Raw genomic sequence first — 19,220 nt, 5'->3', positions numbered from 1 at the left:
AGTGCATAAAACAGAAAACGTGACTCAGGATAGAAAGCACTAAGAAATTATAAAGGTAAATATGCTTTATCCCTAAAATTTGTGAAACTGTAGAGAGAACAATCAAGCTCAGATGCATATAGTTTGATTTAACTAGAGACATTAAAATATATGCTTAGGTTCAAATAATAATAAAAAGTCTATATACTACCATTCCAAAGAAAAGGAGACAAAAGACAAAAGATCTTCAATCAAAAAGATCTGTACATTGCTACTCTTTTAAAGATTACAGGGATCCTAGTACTGGAAGAAAAGGCTTTAAGGACACTTTTAGTCTTGAGATTTTAAAATTCTATAGATTTTAAGATGAACAACACTTTTAAACGACTGTTCTTCCATCTGGGCATGTGGTCTGGGATTCCGAATGCGTGGTTTCTATAAATTGTGGGATGCTAAAATTGCTTGTCTTTGTCAACTCTTGCTTCTCTCTAGAGTGGACAAAATAAATGTTGCCATCAAGTCATCAGCCACTACAGGCCTCCCCCCGCTGCCCCAACCTGATGTTAACCCTGAGTGAAGTTCAGGATGGGAGAAAACAGAATACTGGCTCTGAAGAGTTCAGACACATATCAAGGGAATAATTTCAATGAGCCCAGATGCTTATATCTTCCCAAACATAGAAAAGCACTAAAATCACTAACTTAAGAAGTCTGCTTTTTGTGATTGGCAGAATCATGATGTTTAACTCCATTTTTTTTTTTGGTATTGAGTCAAGTGTCAGAGATTATTTCTAATTTTTTAAATTGAAATACAGTTGACTTACAAAGTTCTATTAGTTTCAGGTATAAAGCAAAGTGATTCAGACACACACATATACATATATATACACACATATATATATTTTCTTTTTCAGATTCTTTTCCCATATAGGTTATTACAAAACAAAGAGTATAGTTCCCTGTGCTATACAGTAAATCCTTGTTGATTATCTATTGTATGTATAGTAGTGTGTATATGTTATTCCTAAATTCCTATTTATCCTTCCCCTTTGGTAACCAACTGTAAGTTTGTTTTCTATATCTGTGTGTCTGTTTCTGTTTTGTAAATAAGTTCATTTGTATCATTTTTTTTTTAGATTCCACATATAAGTGATATCATAAGACCTTTCTCTGTCTGACTTACATCACTTAGTATGATAACCACTAGGTCCATCCATGTTGAGGCAAATGTCATTATTTCATTTTAATGGCTGAGTTAATACTCCATTATAAATATGCACCACAACTTCTTCATCCATTCCTCTGTTGATAGACATTTAGTTTGCTTCCATCTCATGGCTATTCTAAATAGTGCTGCAATGAATATTGGGGTGCATGTATCTTTTCCAATTACAGTTTTTCTCTGGACAGACGCCCAGGATGGGATTGCTGGATCCTATGGTAGCTCTATTTTTAGTTTTTTAAGGAACCTCCATACCGTTCTCCACAATGGCTACACAAATTCACCATTCTCACCAACACTGTAGGAGGGTTCCCTACATTCTCCTGACCACTCCCAGCAAAAACTCATATATGTCCTGGCTCTCCCTTACCTCATAGGAACGGTTTCTCAGAGTTGAGATGCTGAGAAGTGCTCAGTAAGGCCACCAAATAAAATCTAATTCTTAACTTTCAGGTTGTGCTTCTTTTTTTTTTTTTCTCCCCCCAGTCAACACTAGCTTTTTCTTCAGCATGAGAAAGAAAGTGGTTTGTTTGGGAATACTTTAGAAGATAGAAAGGAAACTGACATGTGGAAAGTTGTAGAGTTATTTGAATCCAGGCAAATTTTCAGAAAATGAGAATGATTAAAGTTCTGTTGTGATACAAGTTACTCTGAATAAACTGTTTTCTCTCCTCTGCACTGTCCCAAAAATTTGTACGCTTTGTTAATCTGCCAGTACTGAAATTAATTCCTCTATGCCACTAATGCTTTTTGTTCCCGATTTCAACTTACATTTTGTTTTCAACAAGTAAAATCAAAGTACTGTGTTTTAGGAGTTCCCGTTGTGGTGCAGCGGAAATAAATCCAACTAGTAACCATGAGGTTGCAGGTTCGATCCCTGGCCTCACTCAGTGGGTTAAGGATACAGCGTTGCTGTGAGCTGTAGTGTAGGCCGGCAGCTACAACTCCGTTAGACCCCTAGCCTGGGAACTTCCATATGCTGCAGGTGCAGCCCTAAAAAGACAAAAAAAAAAAAAAAGGTACTACATTTTTATATATTTAACTCTTATTTGTCTTTAATAATAAAATTTGAAGTAAATTAAGAACAGTATTAATAATCTGAAAAAGTAACCATAAACATCACAGACTAAATTTTTAAAATAAATGTTAACAAAGTATCTTTTAAAAAAAAATATAATTTTCACCCAAACTTGTTTTTTTCTTTCATCCCTTTTTGTTACCAAGTTATTCATAAAATTAATATATAATCAGAAAAGAGTTTGTTTCCTGCTATTGTTAACAGTTATTTCTAGAAAAATTATCTTTCTTAGCCTGAGATGCCATGTGTTTAGCTACCAAGGGAAAAAAAAACCAAAAGAGGAAGCGTGGAATATAGCAGCCATCTCTAAATATTTGAAGAACCACTTTACATGGCACCAGAGAACAGAACTTAGAGCAATGCAGCAAGTTTTTTCCATAAGGAATGGAATCACATTTTTTGCTATACTTAAAAACCACAGAGGGGAAAATACCCTGAGGGTTTAAAAAATGAAATGCTTTTGAAAATTCAGTTAAAAACAAAAACCCCACTACTCTGAACAGGTATTAATTTTCGAATTTGCATACCTTTGGTTACGTTTGGCGTTATAGTAGTATTTTTGATTTCAGGAGTGGCAGTTGTTTGCTCTGTGTGTACAGGAAATTCATTGCTACTTCGAGGTTGTAGTGGTTGAGTAAATTTGGGGGCATGACCTTGAAAAAAGTTATAAAAACTCTTTATTCTTTTATCTATACCAGATTGCTCAAAATAGTTATTTTGTAATGCTTTAGCATATTTATAGAAAATTATACCATAAATCCAGGGAATATCAAATGTCACATTTAAAGCAGGCATACCTTTGGCTATTTTTGGAAGGGCTGTAGTGTTTTTGAGGTCTTTGTTGCTCCGAGGAGGTGGAGGTTGAGTAAGTTTTGGAGAACGACCTTGAAAAATGGTTTAGAAAAATTTATACATTTTGCTTATAAAAATCATAATTAAAAATAGTGATTTTAAATGTCTTTAACATTTCCCAGCATACTTATTTCTGCAAGGTAATTTTAATTCTCAGAAATATGTCAGAAGGATAAATACACTCTGCATTAAATGCACATATATACTGAGAGTTCTGAATTTTTAAATAGTTAAACTGTCTGAAAATAATCTTAGGAAGGAAAATAACAGGGAGGCAGATGCCGTTGAATGGTAAAGCCATAAGAATGTCACAATATGATATACGACTTACTCAATTCCTTTAATAACTATTTATAGAGGGCCCACTATGTGTCAGCACTGTGGTAGTTTTGAGGGACACAACAGCAAAGTACTAAAATATTATATAATTTCAAAGGAAGTTATTCCCACTTTTGATTTATTCAAAGTAAAAGGCACTTAGACTAAGGTGACTGTTACAGTCATCAGCGCTTATGGGATACAAATATTATACTATATAGAACTTGATTAAAAACTGTCAAGATTGAGACTCTGTTTGGAAAGCAATCTCATTGCATTGTCTCATCAGAGATGCCCTCTTTCTTCTTCCACCTGCAATTGTGGAAACCAGTTAGATATCTAAAATTATATTCAATAGGGATAACTATTTCTTTTTAAAAATACCTTTTCAAAGATACTGAATCTAGAGGATAAACACTTACACCCTTACTAATTAATTTCTCTGAGAAGAACCAGGTAATTTTAATTAATCCAGTGAAAACAACATGTCTTAAACACACTGTTGCTTTACCTTTAGGAATAAACTGACATCCAAGCAGTTCCATTTTCATGGCAATTTTCTGCTGCCATTGGGTAGGATTCACTCTAATAAAACGTGCAATAATTGGTGGCAAAAAGTTATTACGCACATCTTGATGATAATCTTTGTTTCCTTGAAATATCTTTAAAAAACAACAAAAAATTGGTACTTTACATCAACAGAGGCCAGGGCTAAACTGCTCCACTGAAACCTGTTTTTGGGTTTTCCTCTGGGCCTTAAATGAGCTCTGCAAAGTATGACAATAAGCATTAATCACTAAGAAAATAAATTATCATAATTTGGAAAAACTATTAAGAAGCTGCACATTCTTCATCAAAAATCTATAAGAGTAAAATATTGAATATAAAAATGACTTTAAGGTGACTTAAACATGACAGAAGTGCTAACCTGGCAATTTGGGAAGAGGGTTTCAATGGCAGTGCACAGTATATTATATTAATAAATTAGTAACTCAAGTCCTGTGGAATCACCAACTATTTAAATATATTAATTTTATTTTCAAAGCAAAGTATAATTGAATTTATGAGGCCGTAGAGAAAATGCTTTACTGTGTCCTTTTCATAATTTTTCTCTCATTAAATACACTGAAAGTGAACACATACTCACAATCACATAACAGATGTATATCTCCATCTACTGGATACACTATGTAAACACAGTTTCCATTTTCATTTCTTATTGCTATTTGAACCAGAAAAGTGACATTGTTTATTGCCTAATTTAATGATAACTAAATAGCCACATTTGCATTATATGAATTAATCATTAGGTAAAAATAGAATTTCAAGCAACTACTTCATTCCCTCCACTATTTCAAGCAAATAATAATAATAGTATTTCACATTCAAACAGCTCTTAATTATTTACAAAGCACTTCATGCAATTAACTTATATGTTCTTCAAGACAAGCCTAGAAAACGGGCAGAACCCAGAAAACTGCTGCTTGGAGAAGGTAAATGGACTTCATAGCCAGTCAATTTAGAGCAGTGATTTCAATTTGTATCTTCTGACTTGAACAGAGGGCTCCACTAAGCAAAAAAGAGCCCTCATTGTTCCTTTAGGCCCTATCATTTAGGTAATTTCTAATAAAGATCATTAATAAATAGATACCTACCTAAAATCAAAGTGGATTTTTATCTGTTAATGTGAGAATGAGTAAATGTTTAACTCCTCAATCCAGTCATTTCCAAGTATCATAACTATTTCTTTTCTGGCTGACTCAAATGGCATTAAGTTATAAACTTCTAAGATGTGTTAATACCATTCATTTTTTAAGAGGTTTGAAGTTACAATAATCTTTCAACAGTTAAGTTTCCATAATTTACTTAGTAACTCTCAAATGAAAGCAATTATTTGCAGTCTATTATATCGGTGGAATGGGAATAGTAGAACATTTTAGGACATAAAAACTATCCCTGAAATCTAACTCCATACTGCAGTCTCATTTTTTCTTCTTTTTCTTTTTGTCTTTTCGTCTTTTAAGGTCTGCAGCTGCAGCATATGAAGGTTGTCAGCCTAGGGGTTGAATCAGAGCTGTAGCCACTGGCCACAGAAATAAGAGATCAGAGCCTCGCCTTCGGCCTACACCACAGCTCACAGCAACGTTGGATCCTTAACCCACTGAGTGAGGCCAGGGGTTGAACCCGCATCCCTTGTGGATGCTAGTTGGGTTCATTAACCACTGAGTCACGATGAGAACTCCTGCAGTCTCATTTTCAAACAAATGTAATGAAAAACATTTTAATTCAAACAGAAAGATTTCATAAAAATTAAGTTAAAAAGATTTGCTATATTTAACTTATGAGCCCCTGTGTAACATGGAGGTTCACAAGGTGCCATGAGGGTAAAACAGAAAAGGAAGTCAAAGCTCTCACTCCCAAGGAACTAGAATTTTATTGGATATTACCAAATATAAATATGGTATCCTATTAAAAAGTAATATATTATAAAAACAACTTGTGGAGTTCCCGTCGTGGCTCAGTGGTTAACGAATCCGACTAGGAACCATGAGGTTGCGGGTTCAGTCCCTGCCCTTGCTCAGTGGGTTAACGATCCAGCGTTGGCGTGAGCTGTGGTGTGGGTTGCAGACACGGCTCGGATCTCGCGTTGCTGTGGCTCTGGCGTAGGCCGGTGGCTACAGCTCCGATTTGACCCCTAGCCTGGGAACCTCCATATGCCAAGGGAGCGGCCCAAGAAATAGCAAAAAGACAAGAAAACCCCAAAAAACTTGCATACACATTCCCATTTTCTGAAAACAAAACCAAAAGTGGTCTCAATCTTTGTGTGTGTGCTCATGCATGTGTGCATGGTTAGAAAGTGTATGAAAATGAAAATACCAACTAACCTTGAGCTGGGAGTAGATGAGGAAGCAGATGCACAAACAGAAGCGAGGCAAAAGATTGTAATTTCATATAACTCAGTGTAAGGGCTTCCACTGCTTCCCATTCATATAATTCAATATAAGAATTTTCCCTTCTACCCATGATAGACTGAAAGGACTAAACTTACCCTTCTCCCTTAAACATATGGAAAATCAGATAAAATATATGAAACAATGGTTTTCAGAGGCTGAACAATAGGCAGCAGAGGGCAACAATCCCAAGAGAAGGCAAACAAATGAGGTGAGCCCTTCTATTTCCAGATATTGCCTGGAGAGAGCCTGGTAGTCTCACAGATGGAGAGGCTATGGTGGCTGGAATGTGCAGGACAGAGTGTGGGAGAGACACAAACCACACAGAGACTTCTAGGATCTGTAGGGGTTTCCCCTTAAACCTTTAAACTACCTGTGGACAGGAACAAAAGCACTGCAAGGGACCAGCAGAACAACTGTCAGAGCTCTATAAGGACAGGCCGGCTCACAACAGAGAGCAGAAAAACTTTATAACAAGGGACAATGGGTTGCATTCTTAGAAGGGTACTGTCTCAGTAGCGGAGAAAAACTAGAACTAAAGCTGCTCAGGTCTTGCCTAATGAAGTTAAAAATGTAAGCCTTGAAAAGATCAAATGATTTCCAAGTAACGTAACTGTATCCCAGAATAAAGCACAGAAATATTTTAAGGAGTATTAAATCTGGCACTAAACAATATAAAATTCACAATGTCTGGTAATCAATCAAAAGTTACCAGGCATGTAAAATAGAACCCGTAATATCAATTAATATAAAAACACCCAAATATAACACACTAGTAGACAGAATTAGTAGACAAGGGCATTAAAAGGGTTATTATACACTCCATGTGTTTTAGAGATAAAGGAAAGCATGAACACGTTAAGGAGAGACATGGAAAAAACTTTAAAAGCCAAAAACTGAAAATCTAGAAATGAAAATACAATATTGGAGACAAAATACACTGGACAGGATTAACAGCATATTAAACACTGAAGAATAGATTACAATATGACACAGATTTTCCAAACAAGACATGGAGAGAAAAAGACAGAAAAAACAAAACAAAAACAGAGCCTTAGTGAACTGTGATACATCTTCAAGATGTGTAATATTCATGTATCCAGAACTGAGGAGGCAACATATATGAAGAAAAAAATTTTTCCAAGGCTGATAAACAGATAGAGGTTACTATAAAAAGGTACATCATAAACAAATTGCTTAAAGTGTTAAAAATAAAATCTTTTTTTTTTTTTGCTATTTCTTGGGCTGCTCCCGTGGCATACGGAGGTTCCCAGGCTAGGGGTCAAATCGGAGCTGTAGCCACCGGCCTACGCCAGAGCCACAGCAAGGACAGGTCTGAGCCGCATCTGCGATCTACACCACAGCTCATGGCAATGCCGGATCCTTAGCCTACTGAGCAAGGGCAGGGACCGAACCTGCAACCTCATGGTTCCTAGTCAGATTCGTTAACCACTGCGCCACAACAGGAACTCCTAAAAAGAAAATCTTAAAAGTAACCAAGGGAAAAAAAGAAACATTACATATTGAGGAACAAAGAGAAGAATGACAGTGGAATTCTTGCCCCAAAAATGCAAACTGGAAAGAAATGCTCCAGCATAATTAAAGCATTTAAGAAAAAACTGACAACCTAGAATTCTATACTCAGTGAAATCACCTTTCAAAAAAGAAGCCAAAAAAGATTCTCAGAAATCTAATTCAATGTTAAGTGTTTTTTAATAATATATAAGCATGATTAACTTGAAATTTCAAAAAATTATATTCTACAAGTGTAACAAATATTATTATAGAAGTAAATACAGACATGCTAATACCAAAAAGTGGTCAAATTTGGGGGCATTAAGCAGAAGTAGGTTAGAGACAGAGACAGTATTGTTATCTGCATCAAGAGGTGAAGACTCACCCAAGACAAAGTTCATATGATGACAAACAGAAGAGAAGAAAGAAAGCCTGAATAACAGCTGAAGAGTTTAGATACATATAAAATATTAAAGGGAGACCCTAGAACTTTTTGAACAGAGATGAGAAAGTGGCAACTGAAAATATCGTAGCAGATCAGATATATGATATGGAACTGATAGTATCATGTAATTGAAATAAAACTCAGGGATGTTGCAAAAAAATGTGCTCATAATTTCCATTTGGGGAGAGGGACTGTTCCAGTTACAAGATCCTTGCGGTGGATGGATCAAGAGCCAGGAGCCCGGATGGAAGTAACACACATGCAGCTGAAATCCAGCTCTGCCCACTCTCTCTTTACCCCTTATCATTTGTTCTGGCACAGTCCATCATTATCATTTTTTTTTTTTTTTGCTAATGAAAACATAGTTCAGGAAATTCTTCAAGTAGAAAAAAAAAAAAAACCAATTGTTTTCTAAGACAAAAGTTGGGGAGGTGATCTTGAAATGCCCTTTCGAGTCTGTAATATCCTATAATTCTATGCCCTTCTGCCTTTAGCTCTTCTGTCTTTTGTCCCCCAGTTGCCTACAGGGTAGAAATCTAGAAACAAATTAAGCTCTCCATCACTCTCTGGATTGATAAGAAAAGCTTTTTAAAGAAAATAAAGTTCCTTTTTGTAATTTCTTAATAAAGTATTTAAACAACTGAATTTAAAATGCAGAGGGGGAAAAAAAATCAGGAAAGTACTTAGTCTTAGAATCATCAAAAAGGACAAGCACTGAGAATTTCCTAACCATAGGCCAATAACTAACACTACCTAAAATAACCAGAAGAGGGCAGAATAAGCCCAAATGACATCTAATTTTCATATCACTCAGAAGAGCTTCTAGGGCTTTTGGCAAAGGCCTCCCCACCCACCCCCCTTTTAAAATGCTCTTTAAAAATACTTTGGTAATCATTTTACCTTATCCTGCTCCACACCAGGCTCTCTGTACACAGTCCATCTCTGCCCATCATCACTGTACAGAACTCTGTAGGCCGACACGTAGTAATTATGCTCCACCATTGTGGAGCCAGTGGTTACAATGCCTGAGAATGGAGAGGTCCTTTTATTAGTGTTCAGTCTGACCCTCGAAGTTTGCTCATCACCGAAGCATAAACACCTAATACGCACTGTTCAATGTCTAAGTGCAGTTTCATCCTAACAATAACTAAATCTTTGGCTTTGTTCCCTTGCAGAGACAGGAAGAATTATAGGCACACATAATTGTATTTTGGCAGCTTGTGTTCATGTCACTGCAAAATATATTTCACCTATTGAGTAAGAATGACTTCCTGAGAATGAATAAAGATTACCGGTATTACCATTACTTTAGTACCAAAGCAAAATAAATCTTTAAAAAAATTATCTAAACCAATCCTAATCAATTATTCTGACCATTTGTTAAATTGCTGTCAATAATATTTATACTTGGCACATGTGGATTATCTGTAGAACTTAAAATGGATTACTTGAACACAAATTTACTTCTCTTCATGACTGTAGATGTTTATTTCAGATGTCTCAAGATCCCTTTACTAAAAATACCTTAAAAGAATCTTATTACAATAAGAAGAAAATAAGAATCAAATACCAAGTTCTCTCCTTTGCCATGCTTTATAAAACCATTTCAATAGTATTATCACAAGGAAAAAAAAACCCATATAATTAAATCTGCAGTGACCTAATTTTCTACAAAACTCTTAGATGTCACCAGGTTTCCAAATGAAATCAGTATTATAAATCATCTACAGTATTATGTCTCTTTAACCTGTAATCTTCTTTTCCTTATTGAGGTCTATTTGTAACCACTGGTATTCATCAGTGGCAAAAGCAGCCCAAGGAGGTCCAGGTTTTTTGAGTCTGGCCTTTTCAGGTTTCCAGCTGTTTTCCTGCCCTGTGTGGTCTGTCCACTCCAGCACAGATGATGCTGTTATCTGAGCATCGGCAATTACGCCAGATTCCATGCCTAGTGTTCCATAACAACCTGAAACAAAGATGAAAGTAATTTGCTTTTCAGGTAGAGACTCAAAATCTATAAACACTTGTTCATGGAAACTGAATTGTACCTCTAATTTAACATACATTATGCTAATTACATACTGTAATAGAGGATTTCAAAATGAGGTAAGTGTTCCTCGGGTCTATGTCTTTGCGTCTCACCAGGAACACACATATTTATTCACAGCCATAACTGAGCACTTAATGGTGGCATGCTACCCTCTCCCTGGGACATCCCCCAGATCAGGGGCAGCTCGCCCCTTTACCTCCTTCAGGTGTTGGCTCAGACGTCACCTTCTCCGTGAGGCCCACCAAAGCCCACTTTAAATGTCTTTTAACCAGTCCCTCCTGAACTGCCTGGCCTCCTCCCTTGCCTTATTTTCTACATCTTTTATGACAATAAACATTCCTTTACGCAATAACTATTTATTGCTAATCTCTTACTACCAGAATGTAAGCTCCAAGAAAGCAGAGCTTTATTCTGCTCTCCAGCATCTGAACAATGCCTGGCAAATGAAAAAGGGTGCTCCACACATATCTTCTGTTGACTGGGAATTACTTTAGACGTATTCAAAAATCCCTTTTTCTATGGAATCTTCCATGCTTACATGATCATCTTCCTATTAATATAAAGCCTCCAGTTTACACCATTCATTAAATTATTAAGTACCTATTTTACCTTATAGTTACTGTGATGACTAAATGGAAAAAGTACAAAAAAACCCACCCCAAACCCCAACAATTGGAAAAATGCCTGACATACAGTATTCAAAAAATAAGTAACTGTTATACAAGTTATAATAAGTTATAAAAATCCATGAGAAGCTTACCACTTGTCTTAAATGTAAAAAGACTTGTAGATAAGTGTCCCCTGAAAGAGAGAAAGGTTTTTTTTTTTTTTTGGTGACACTCATGTAACATGATTTTTCTATATCTTAGTAAAACATTTTAGCTTTTATTTTACTGTATAAAGAACTAAGACTATACTACAACTATACATTAGACAACTGATACTGTTCTTAACAAAAAAAGAAGTCTCATATCTTTTTTTCTTCTTTTTATGGCCACAGCCACGGCATATGGAAGTTCCCAGGCCAGGGAATGGAATGAATCCAAGCTGCAGCAGCAGCAATGCTGGATCCTTTAACCCACTGTGCTGGGCTGAGGATAGAACCCAAGCCACTGCAGGTCTCATTTCTAATTAAGGAGAACAACTTCTGAAATTAGCATGAACAATTTTCTCTATAGGTACCCAGTGTCTAGTTTCATACATGACTATGCAAGTACATCCATGTAACCTTTAATTTGTACTTATTTCTTTTTCATTAAATAGATTGATTTCTGAAACATTTCTGTGGCAAATGCTTTTGGTGAATATATACTAAATGATGTAATTCTCAGAGAAAGAGGCTCAAAGTTCTTGGGGCAAACAGAAAAAAGCTGACTACTAATAAGGGAGATTGCGTTTGTTACAGGAAGTCAAAGGATCTAAGAACAAGAAGTTTCAGTGTCAACGCAGAACTGTATTTGGATTTCAAAGTAACTGGGAGAACAGGTGCTTAGGGAGATAGTTCATCAAACCATAGGTCAAAGGGCCCTAAGGAAATGAGGAATAAAATCACTGAAATCATCAGTGTGTGCTCCGCCTTGGCACAACATTACAACCATTACAAATGGATGCAATCTACTCTTTTCTTTTTTTTTTTTTTTTGGAGTATGAAAAAAACTCTTTCTGGGACTTCCCGTTGGGGTGTAGCACCTCAGATCCCTCATTGCTGTGGCTGAGGTGGAGGCTGGCAGCTGCAGCTCCAATTCGACCGCTTGCCTGGAAACTTCCATATGCTGCTGGTGTGGCCCTAAAAAGGAAAAAAGAAAAAAATCTTTCTAAGGGTCAAACAGTGGAAAAGAATGCAATGATCCGCATAAAACCATCGAGAAGAAACTAGAAGGAAAGACAGCTGACTCTATACCAAGGATGGGCAAACGAGGGCCCATGCATGGCTTGTTTTGTATGGCCAAGAGCTTAGAATGGTTTCCACGTGGTTAAGAGATATGCATGTAGCCCTTAAAGCCTAAATATCTGTTGGCTGGCCTTCTACAGGAAAAGTGTGCTGCTCCTGCTTTATACTATCCTTAGCATGGATCACACTCTTGGCTTCTGAATGAAACTGGCCTAGGATCTGAAGAGAAGCTGCTTTCAATTATGCTTAGTATTGTCTGTAGGACCAAACATATCTAAGATGCAATATTGACAAAAACAGGTCACATGTACTGTTTCCATTTAATGTTTCAACAGCTCTTGCTTTTGATGCCTAATCTATGTTGTATAAAACAGTAGAACATCATAAATACCATGAAAATACATTCTTAAAATAGTCTCTTGGGATAAGAGACATTCAAAATGCTACCTCTGATTTACGTCAAAATGTGATTTCTATTAAAAGTGTTTCAATTATCCTAATCCATTCTGGGTCACAAAGGCTACAGGGAACAGAGTAGTTAGTTGTACCTTCTGATCTTCAAAATGAAGTAAGGATCTGGCAATAAACTTCTAGACTCACTCCAAGCTCTTTCGACACTTAGAAAAGAAGGAAGAAATCACTCCTCCAAATGACTTCCTACCTTTCTGATGAAGAACAAGCCAAGGTAGTACGACCTTGCCTGAGCTCACCAAAACACTCAGACATGGAGCGCACACAACGTGAGTCCTTGTCACACAAACGTTATTTCATCAATGACATCAACAGTGATATTGCTGAGGTCTAACTCGGCCCTGTCCCACCCCCGTGCAACATGCTTATTATAAAGAGCACTATACTTACACCACAGACGTGACGTTGTTAGCCAAAGAACTTTCATAGTACGGGATGCCTTTGCTAATTACAACACTGATCTGGCCACCCAAAATGTTTGACACTACGCCTGCATGCACACCAGCCATGCACAATGGCGAGGACTTCAGGAAGGAAAGGGAAAAGATTACTTTTAAATTTTCTTTTGATAATTCATAAACAAGACACTTATACTTCCTCTAGAAATTAATTGATCTGAGCTGTTTTTTTCTTAACATGGGATTATTAATGTCATAACATAAAACAGATTTCCGCAGGAAAAAAAGAATAAAATGTTACCTATTACTAAAAAAAAGTAATTACTAGAAAATAATCAAGACAAAGATATACAACAGGGGAGTTCCCATTGTGGCTCAGCGGTAATGAACCTGACTAGTATCCATGAGGATGTGGATTTGATCCCTGGCTTTGCTCAGTGGGTTAGGTATCCAGTATTGCCATGAGCTGTGGTACAGGTTGCAGACATGGCTCAGATCCCGCATGGCTGTGGCTGGCAGCTGCAGCTCCGATTTGACGCCCTAGCCTGGGAACTTCCATAAGCTGCAACTGTGGCCCTTTAAAAAAAAAAAAAAGATATACAATAGGTTACATATCTACCTATGAAGAAGTTAAAAAAAATTAAGTTTTATCACAACTTTACCAAGTCTATATGTTTATATCCAACTCACATCTCTGTATCCATGAGGGATTGTTCCAGATATCTCACCGAAAGGAAGCAGACAACCAGCTGGGCAGTACTTGCTATGAAATAAAGACAAGTTAGAGGGTATATAGTGCTGTACTTTCTGGGGAAAAAAACCAAAAAAGTCACTTACCTACTTTTCAGTTCAATGTAAATATAATCTCACCGCTCTGAGAGAACCATCACTTCTAAAAAGCCCTTAAAGACTTCCTTCGATCCACCTATACATATATAACATGTCTTCACCCACATATTTACAAAAATTATCCCTTATTTTACATACTGCTGATTATTTTACTTCACAATGAATGGCAGACATATTTCTACTGTAAGAGCTATTCAGAACATTTAACAGCTAATATCAGATTTTATGGATGAAACATAATTTGTTTTACCATCTTCTACTGATGAAATTTAAGTTTTTAAAAATGTTTGGCATTTATTCACTCGCTCACTCATTCACCTACCCACTCAACACATTTATGCAAAGGTCTATTACATTGTACACTAAGTACTAGGCTACGCTAGGAACTGAGTTTACAAAGGTTAACCAACCAAACATAGAGCTGTCCTCACTGGGTTTACAGTCCCATGGTGGGAGAAGACATTAAATTGATACTCAGTTGAGTAATTAGATTATGATTCCACTCTAAAGAAAAGGCACTCGATAACAATGTAAATCAATTATACCTTAAATTTTTTTTTAAAAAAAGGGAAAAACAAATAAAAGGCACTCTGTGAAATAAATGGGAGGAACTTATCTTAACAAAAATAATACAAACATTCAATGAACTTAACATGTGCCAGGCGGCAGTCTAAGTACACACTTCAGGTAATCCACATAAGAACTCTACGTGGTAGGTGCATTACAGATGAGGAAACGGATGAACTGTGTGCTCGCCCAGGTCACAGAGTGGTGACATGTTCATATTCAGGGTCCTTCCCTGCCTCAGGGGATGGATGGGGCTCTCAGGAAGTGAAGCCTCAGCAGAGTCCCACCAGCTGTCACTGGAGCAACATGCACCCCACTCAGAAGGAACAGGATGGCTTGTGTGTGTCTGGAACTGAGGACGACCAGTGCAGACGAAGTGCAGCGGGAAAGGTAAGGTCATTGTGAGAGAAACTTAGAACAAGGAACAGGGATCAGACCACACAGAAGCCATGGGGGCTGTGTGTGGTAAGGAGTCTTGGAGTATATTTCTAAGTAAAAAGAGGAAGTCAATAAAGGATTTTGTTGGTATATACATAAAATTTGATTTATGCTTTTTTAAAAAAAGGTTATTCTGGCTCCTGGACATAAACGAGACTGGAAGGCCCATGAGTGAAGATGGGACATCATTAGATAGAGAGTGCAGTAGTCCAGATGGGAGATGGTGGTGGCACCACCATGTGGATGGTGACGACAGAGCCGGAGAGTAGAGGGTCTAAGAGAGTAGAGGGCTCTCTGGCAGGGCCGTGTGCCAAACACTCATGACAGGGTGACCTCTGCAAACCAGGATGCCCCGAGTGGAAGAGCTCGCTGATCCACAAAGAGAGAACCATTATTGAAAATAACAGGAAGAGTCTTTGGGGAGTGGTAGCAAGTTGGGGGAGGCGAGTGAGATGGGTCTTAGAAGATGAGAATGAATTTGTTAAGCAGAGAAGAATAAAATGATAAAAGTTAGAAGTTAGATAAAAGTTCTGAGAGCTCAGAGCAGTTTAAACAAGACAGAGACGTTTCAACATGAGTATGTTAACATGAGCCTAGAAAAATGGCCCAAAGACTACCTTGAAGGATCCTGAAGACCAGGCTAAGGAAAGTGGATGACATTTTGTCATAATAAGGAGCTGTTAAGATTTTAAAACAGGGGAGGGATCGAATAGATTTCAGAAAATAACTCAGCAGAATGTGAATGGCAGAAAAAAAGACAGCAAAGGTTAGAAATGGGAAATCAATTATAAGTTAATCCATTCCAGGCAAGAGACAAAGGCATAAAGCAGGAAAGTGGTGGTAAAAATGTCCCCTGGGTAAGAACGCTGAGGAATTCTCCAACAGCCCAGACTGTCCTCTAACTTCTTTTTGAGCAAACATAAATAGCTTGTCTACCTTTATTAGGAGTTCTGCCAGGTTTCAAAGAGTAATTAGTTCTACTTTTAAGTATACTCAAATTCTGCTTTCATATGAAGATTCAAATGCTACAAGCAAGGCAAAATTTATACATGGCAACTCAACGGCTTTAAATAAGTTGATTTACTGATGTCTTAGAACAATATTTATGTGTCACACTATATACATTAATGTGAGGTGCATAAGATGAGGATGAAGTAGATGAAGAATAACATTTAAGAAAAAGAAAGACAAATATGGTCATACCTGAACTCGGGTTCCAAAAAACTGGATGCAGTGTCTAAACAAGTAATTAGATCTAGAAAAACAAAAATAAAAAAACTGATTCAATAATAGTAGATTTACTCTTGTCGAAACACCAACTGTTTCCAAACCTAAATCATATTGTTCTAAATTTCAAAATCTTAACAGCTATCAAGGTAGAACTTTGTGTAAGTTTTTGTTAATCACAATTTCTTTCTGATTTGAAGTATCCTGGTTTCTGGGGCTATGTCTTCCCAATACTGAACACTACCACATCACATGAAGGTATACAGACTAGTGCAATTTATAGACTTGAAGTAGCATCTATAATATATAGCTCCTGAAACAAAAAAATTCTTAGTTATTACACAACTAAAAATGATCCTTTGCTGGATACACATGAGGAAAATAACCCAAGAAAAGTGTGTTAATTCTGTTGCTCTAAATAACTTCTATTCAAAATCTGGTCCACAGACAGGACCAGCAGCAGCAAGTAGCAGCTTCTGGGAAGTCACTAGAAATCCAAATTTTTGAACACCACCAAACCAAAGAATCTCTGGGAGTGGGGCTCCAAAATCTGTTTTAACAAGTCCTCCAGGTAATTCTAAAGCACACCATATATAAGACAGAATTTTAAAAGTGCTAACTTTTTCTATCTCAAAATCAACAAATCTGAGTAAGAGCTAAACTTGACAAAATAAGACCAAGTTCACAGGCTGTATCAAAGGTGGCTTCTGGTTCAAACATTTCAATGGTTTCCTTCTACTTTTAGGACAGGGGGGCAAAGTCCTCAACATGGCCCACAAGGTACCACCTCAGACTGATTTTTTTTTTTGCTTTTTAGGGCTGCACCCATAGCACATGGTAGTTCCCAGGTTAGGGGTCGAATCAGAACTACAGCTGCAGGCCTACGCCACAGCCACAGCCACAACAATGAGGGATCCAGAGCCGCATTTGCAACCTACACCAAAGCTCATGGCAACACTGGATCACTGAGCCACAGAGAGAGGCCAGGGATCGAACACGCATCCTCATGGATCCTAGTCAGGTTCGTTAACTGCTGAGCCACAAAGGGAATTCCCCTCAGACTGGTTTTTGACCCTGTCCTGGCTTTTTGCCATACGAGTCTTTCTGGTTCTCTGCTCTCTAGGCCAGGAGGGAATTTCTACCATCCCTGCATTTGGCTGAGTCCTCTTCAGATCTCAGCTTAACTGTCACAACCACTCAGAAGCCATCCCTGATCTTCACAAGTCAAACTGTGATAGCACACGGTGGGCACTTTTTAAATGAATGGATGACTATTTTATGTTCTCACGGTATCACGGGTCATGTAAGAATGATTTGTTGCAGTTACAGATTATTAGCAATATCATTTTATGATGCCCAGTTTATGGGCAGCAAAGGAGGGTGTGATTGGTCCTTACCTTTGAATCATTAGCATCAATCACCTACGGCATGGCATAAAGGAGGCTTTTGATCAACATTTATTAAATAAATGGATGAATAATAGTTCCTGATTGTTAGCATGTTTGGCTAAGTCCAGTCATGTCCTAACCTGCAGGGGGAAACCTGGAAGAAGGTCCTAAGGTAACCAAAAGGTGATATAAAGGCTAAACCAAGCACTGTGCTGTTACCCAACACACTGATGGAGATGACACCTCCCATGCTTCCTGGCACACTGATGGTACACAAATATTTATTAAGTCAATGGTAAGCATAGGCTGATTATTCTATTCTATAATTCCAAAGAAAAATTATGTGTTTATTATTCAACTGGAATGTGTCAAAAAAAATTAGAGCATGATAACTGTTAAACCAATAGGAAAGTGGTATTTTGAGAGTGATTACATGGATTAATATATACATACCATAGGCACTTGAATGATGATTAAGTTAAATCTATGTTTAGGAGTTTAAGAGGATACATGCCTGTACAGAGGTTCACTACCACCTGGTTGACTGGGAAAAGCAGACAAACTAATTACCTATATTCTATACTTACTCTTGAAATCTTTACACAGAAGCACCAAGAACTGATTTTCCACTTTCCTCTTTTGCCAAAAGAGTTTCCAACTTCTAAGACTAGAAACTGAACTTCTAAGATTAATAGCCTGGGATGAAAAGGTACCTGTGTGGTCCAACATGGCATTCGAACCACAAGGAGACTGCCAGCTGGCCCTGTTACCTTCAGGCCACAGGCCAGAATGCTAGTCAACTGTGGATACACTTGGTCAGAAAAGATCTTTGCTATAACCAAGTCCATGCAGTGCTGAAACTCCAGATTATGCACAAATGTATGTAACTCACAAGAACTTTGCTCTCAAATTCCATGGGGATTAAAAAGAGCTCCCAAGGAGGAAAATATGAACACAAAATTGACAGCTTTAAGGAGAGCCAAGAAGATGAAAGACAGAGAAAGAAAGTCATGATTTCAGACTAACCATTACAACTCCACAAAGACAAAGAAAACATCAATTAAGCAGGGAATAAAGAAGCTTTAAAATGTGTAAATAGACTTCCAGAAAATCACTATTACTATAAAGCTCCCAACTAATAACAACAGTCTAGGCGATATGAAAACAGCTCAAAGGAGACCACCTGACTCAAAGACTTCTCATAGCAATGTATAAGAAGCTATTTTAATGAATGGAATGGAGCTAAGAGTCCAGAAATAAATCCTCAAATTTATAGCCTGTTGATTTCAACAAGGGTGCCAAGAAAATACAATGGAGGTAAAACAGTTTTTTTAAACAAATGGTCCTGAGACAACTGGATATCCATAGGCAAAAAACCGAAACTGAACCCCTGCCTCGGATCATATATAAAAGTTAACTCAGAGTGAATCTAAATTCAAGAGCTAAAACTATAAAACATGTAGAATGAAATATAGGTATAACTCTGGACCTTGGATTAAGCAATGGTTTCTTAAATATGACAGAAAAAGCAACCACATAAAAATATATAAATTGATTTCAACAAAATCTAAAACTGCTGTGCCTC

General features: G+C 37.2%; 1 protein-coding gene across 3 annotated transcripts in view; it reads right to left on the bottom strand.

Annotated features, from left to right (window-relative positions):
• Positions 1-19,220, bottom strand: part of DCBLD2 (discoidin, CUB and LCCL domain containing 2) — an 87,814-nt gene that overhangs the window by 9,450 nt on the left and 59,144 nt on the right. For all 3 annotated transcript variants that reach the window (XM_047793905.1, XM_047793919.1, XM_047793910.1), the window contains 9 exons: positions 16,224-16,275; positions 13,857-13,929; positions 13,159-13,292; positions 11,167-11,207; positions 10,107-10,322; positions 9,260-9,384; positions 3,960-4,110; positions 3,076-3,162; positions 2,806-2,931 (listed from right to left, as the gene is read on the bottom strand). In XM_047793905.1, the coding sequence (XP_047649861.1) occupies positions 2,806-2,931; positions 3,076-3,162; positions 3,960-4,110; positions 9,260-9,384; positions 10,107-10,322; positions 11,167-11,207; positions 13,159-13,292; positions 13,857-13,929; positions 16,224-16,275 (1,005 nt within the window). The remainder of the gene's footprint in view (positions 1-2,805; positions 2,932-3,075; positions 3,163-3,959; positions 4,111-9,259; positions 9,385-10,106; positions 10,323-11,166; positions 11,208-13,158; positions 13,293-13,856; positions 13,930-16,223; positions 16,276-19,220) is intronic.

This window comes from Phacochoerus africanus, chromosome 1, assembly GCF_016906955.1.
Source record: "Phacochoerus africanus isolate WHEZ1 chromosome 1, ROS_Pafr_v1, whole genome shotgun sequence".
NCBI classification, from domain to species: Eukaryota; Metazoa; Chordata; class Mammalia; order Artiodactyla; family Suidae; genus Phacochoerus; species Phacochoerus africanus.
Note: the sequence above shows the minus strand (reverse complement) of the source record. Positions and strands in the feature narration are given on the sequence as shown.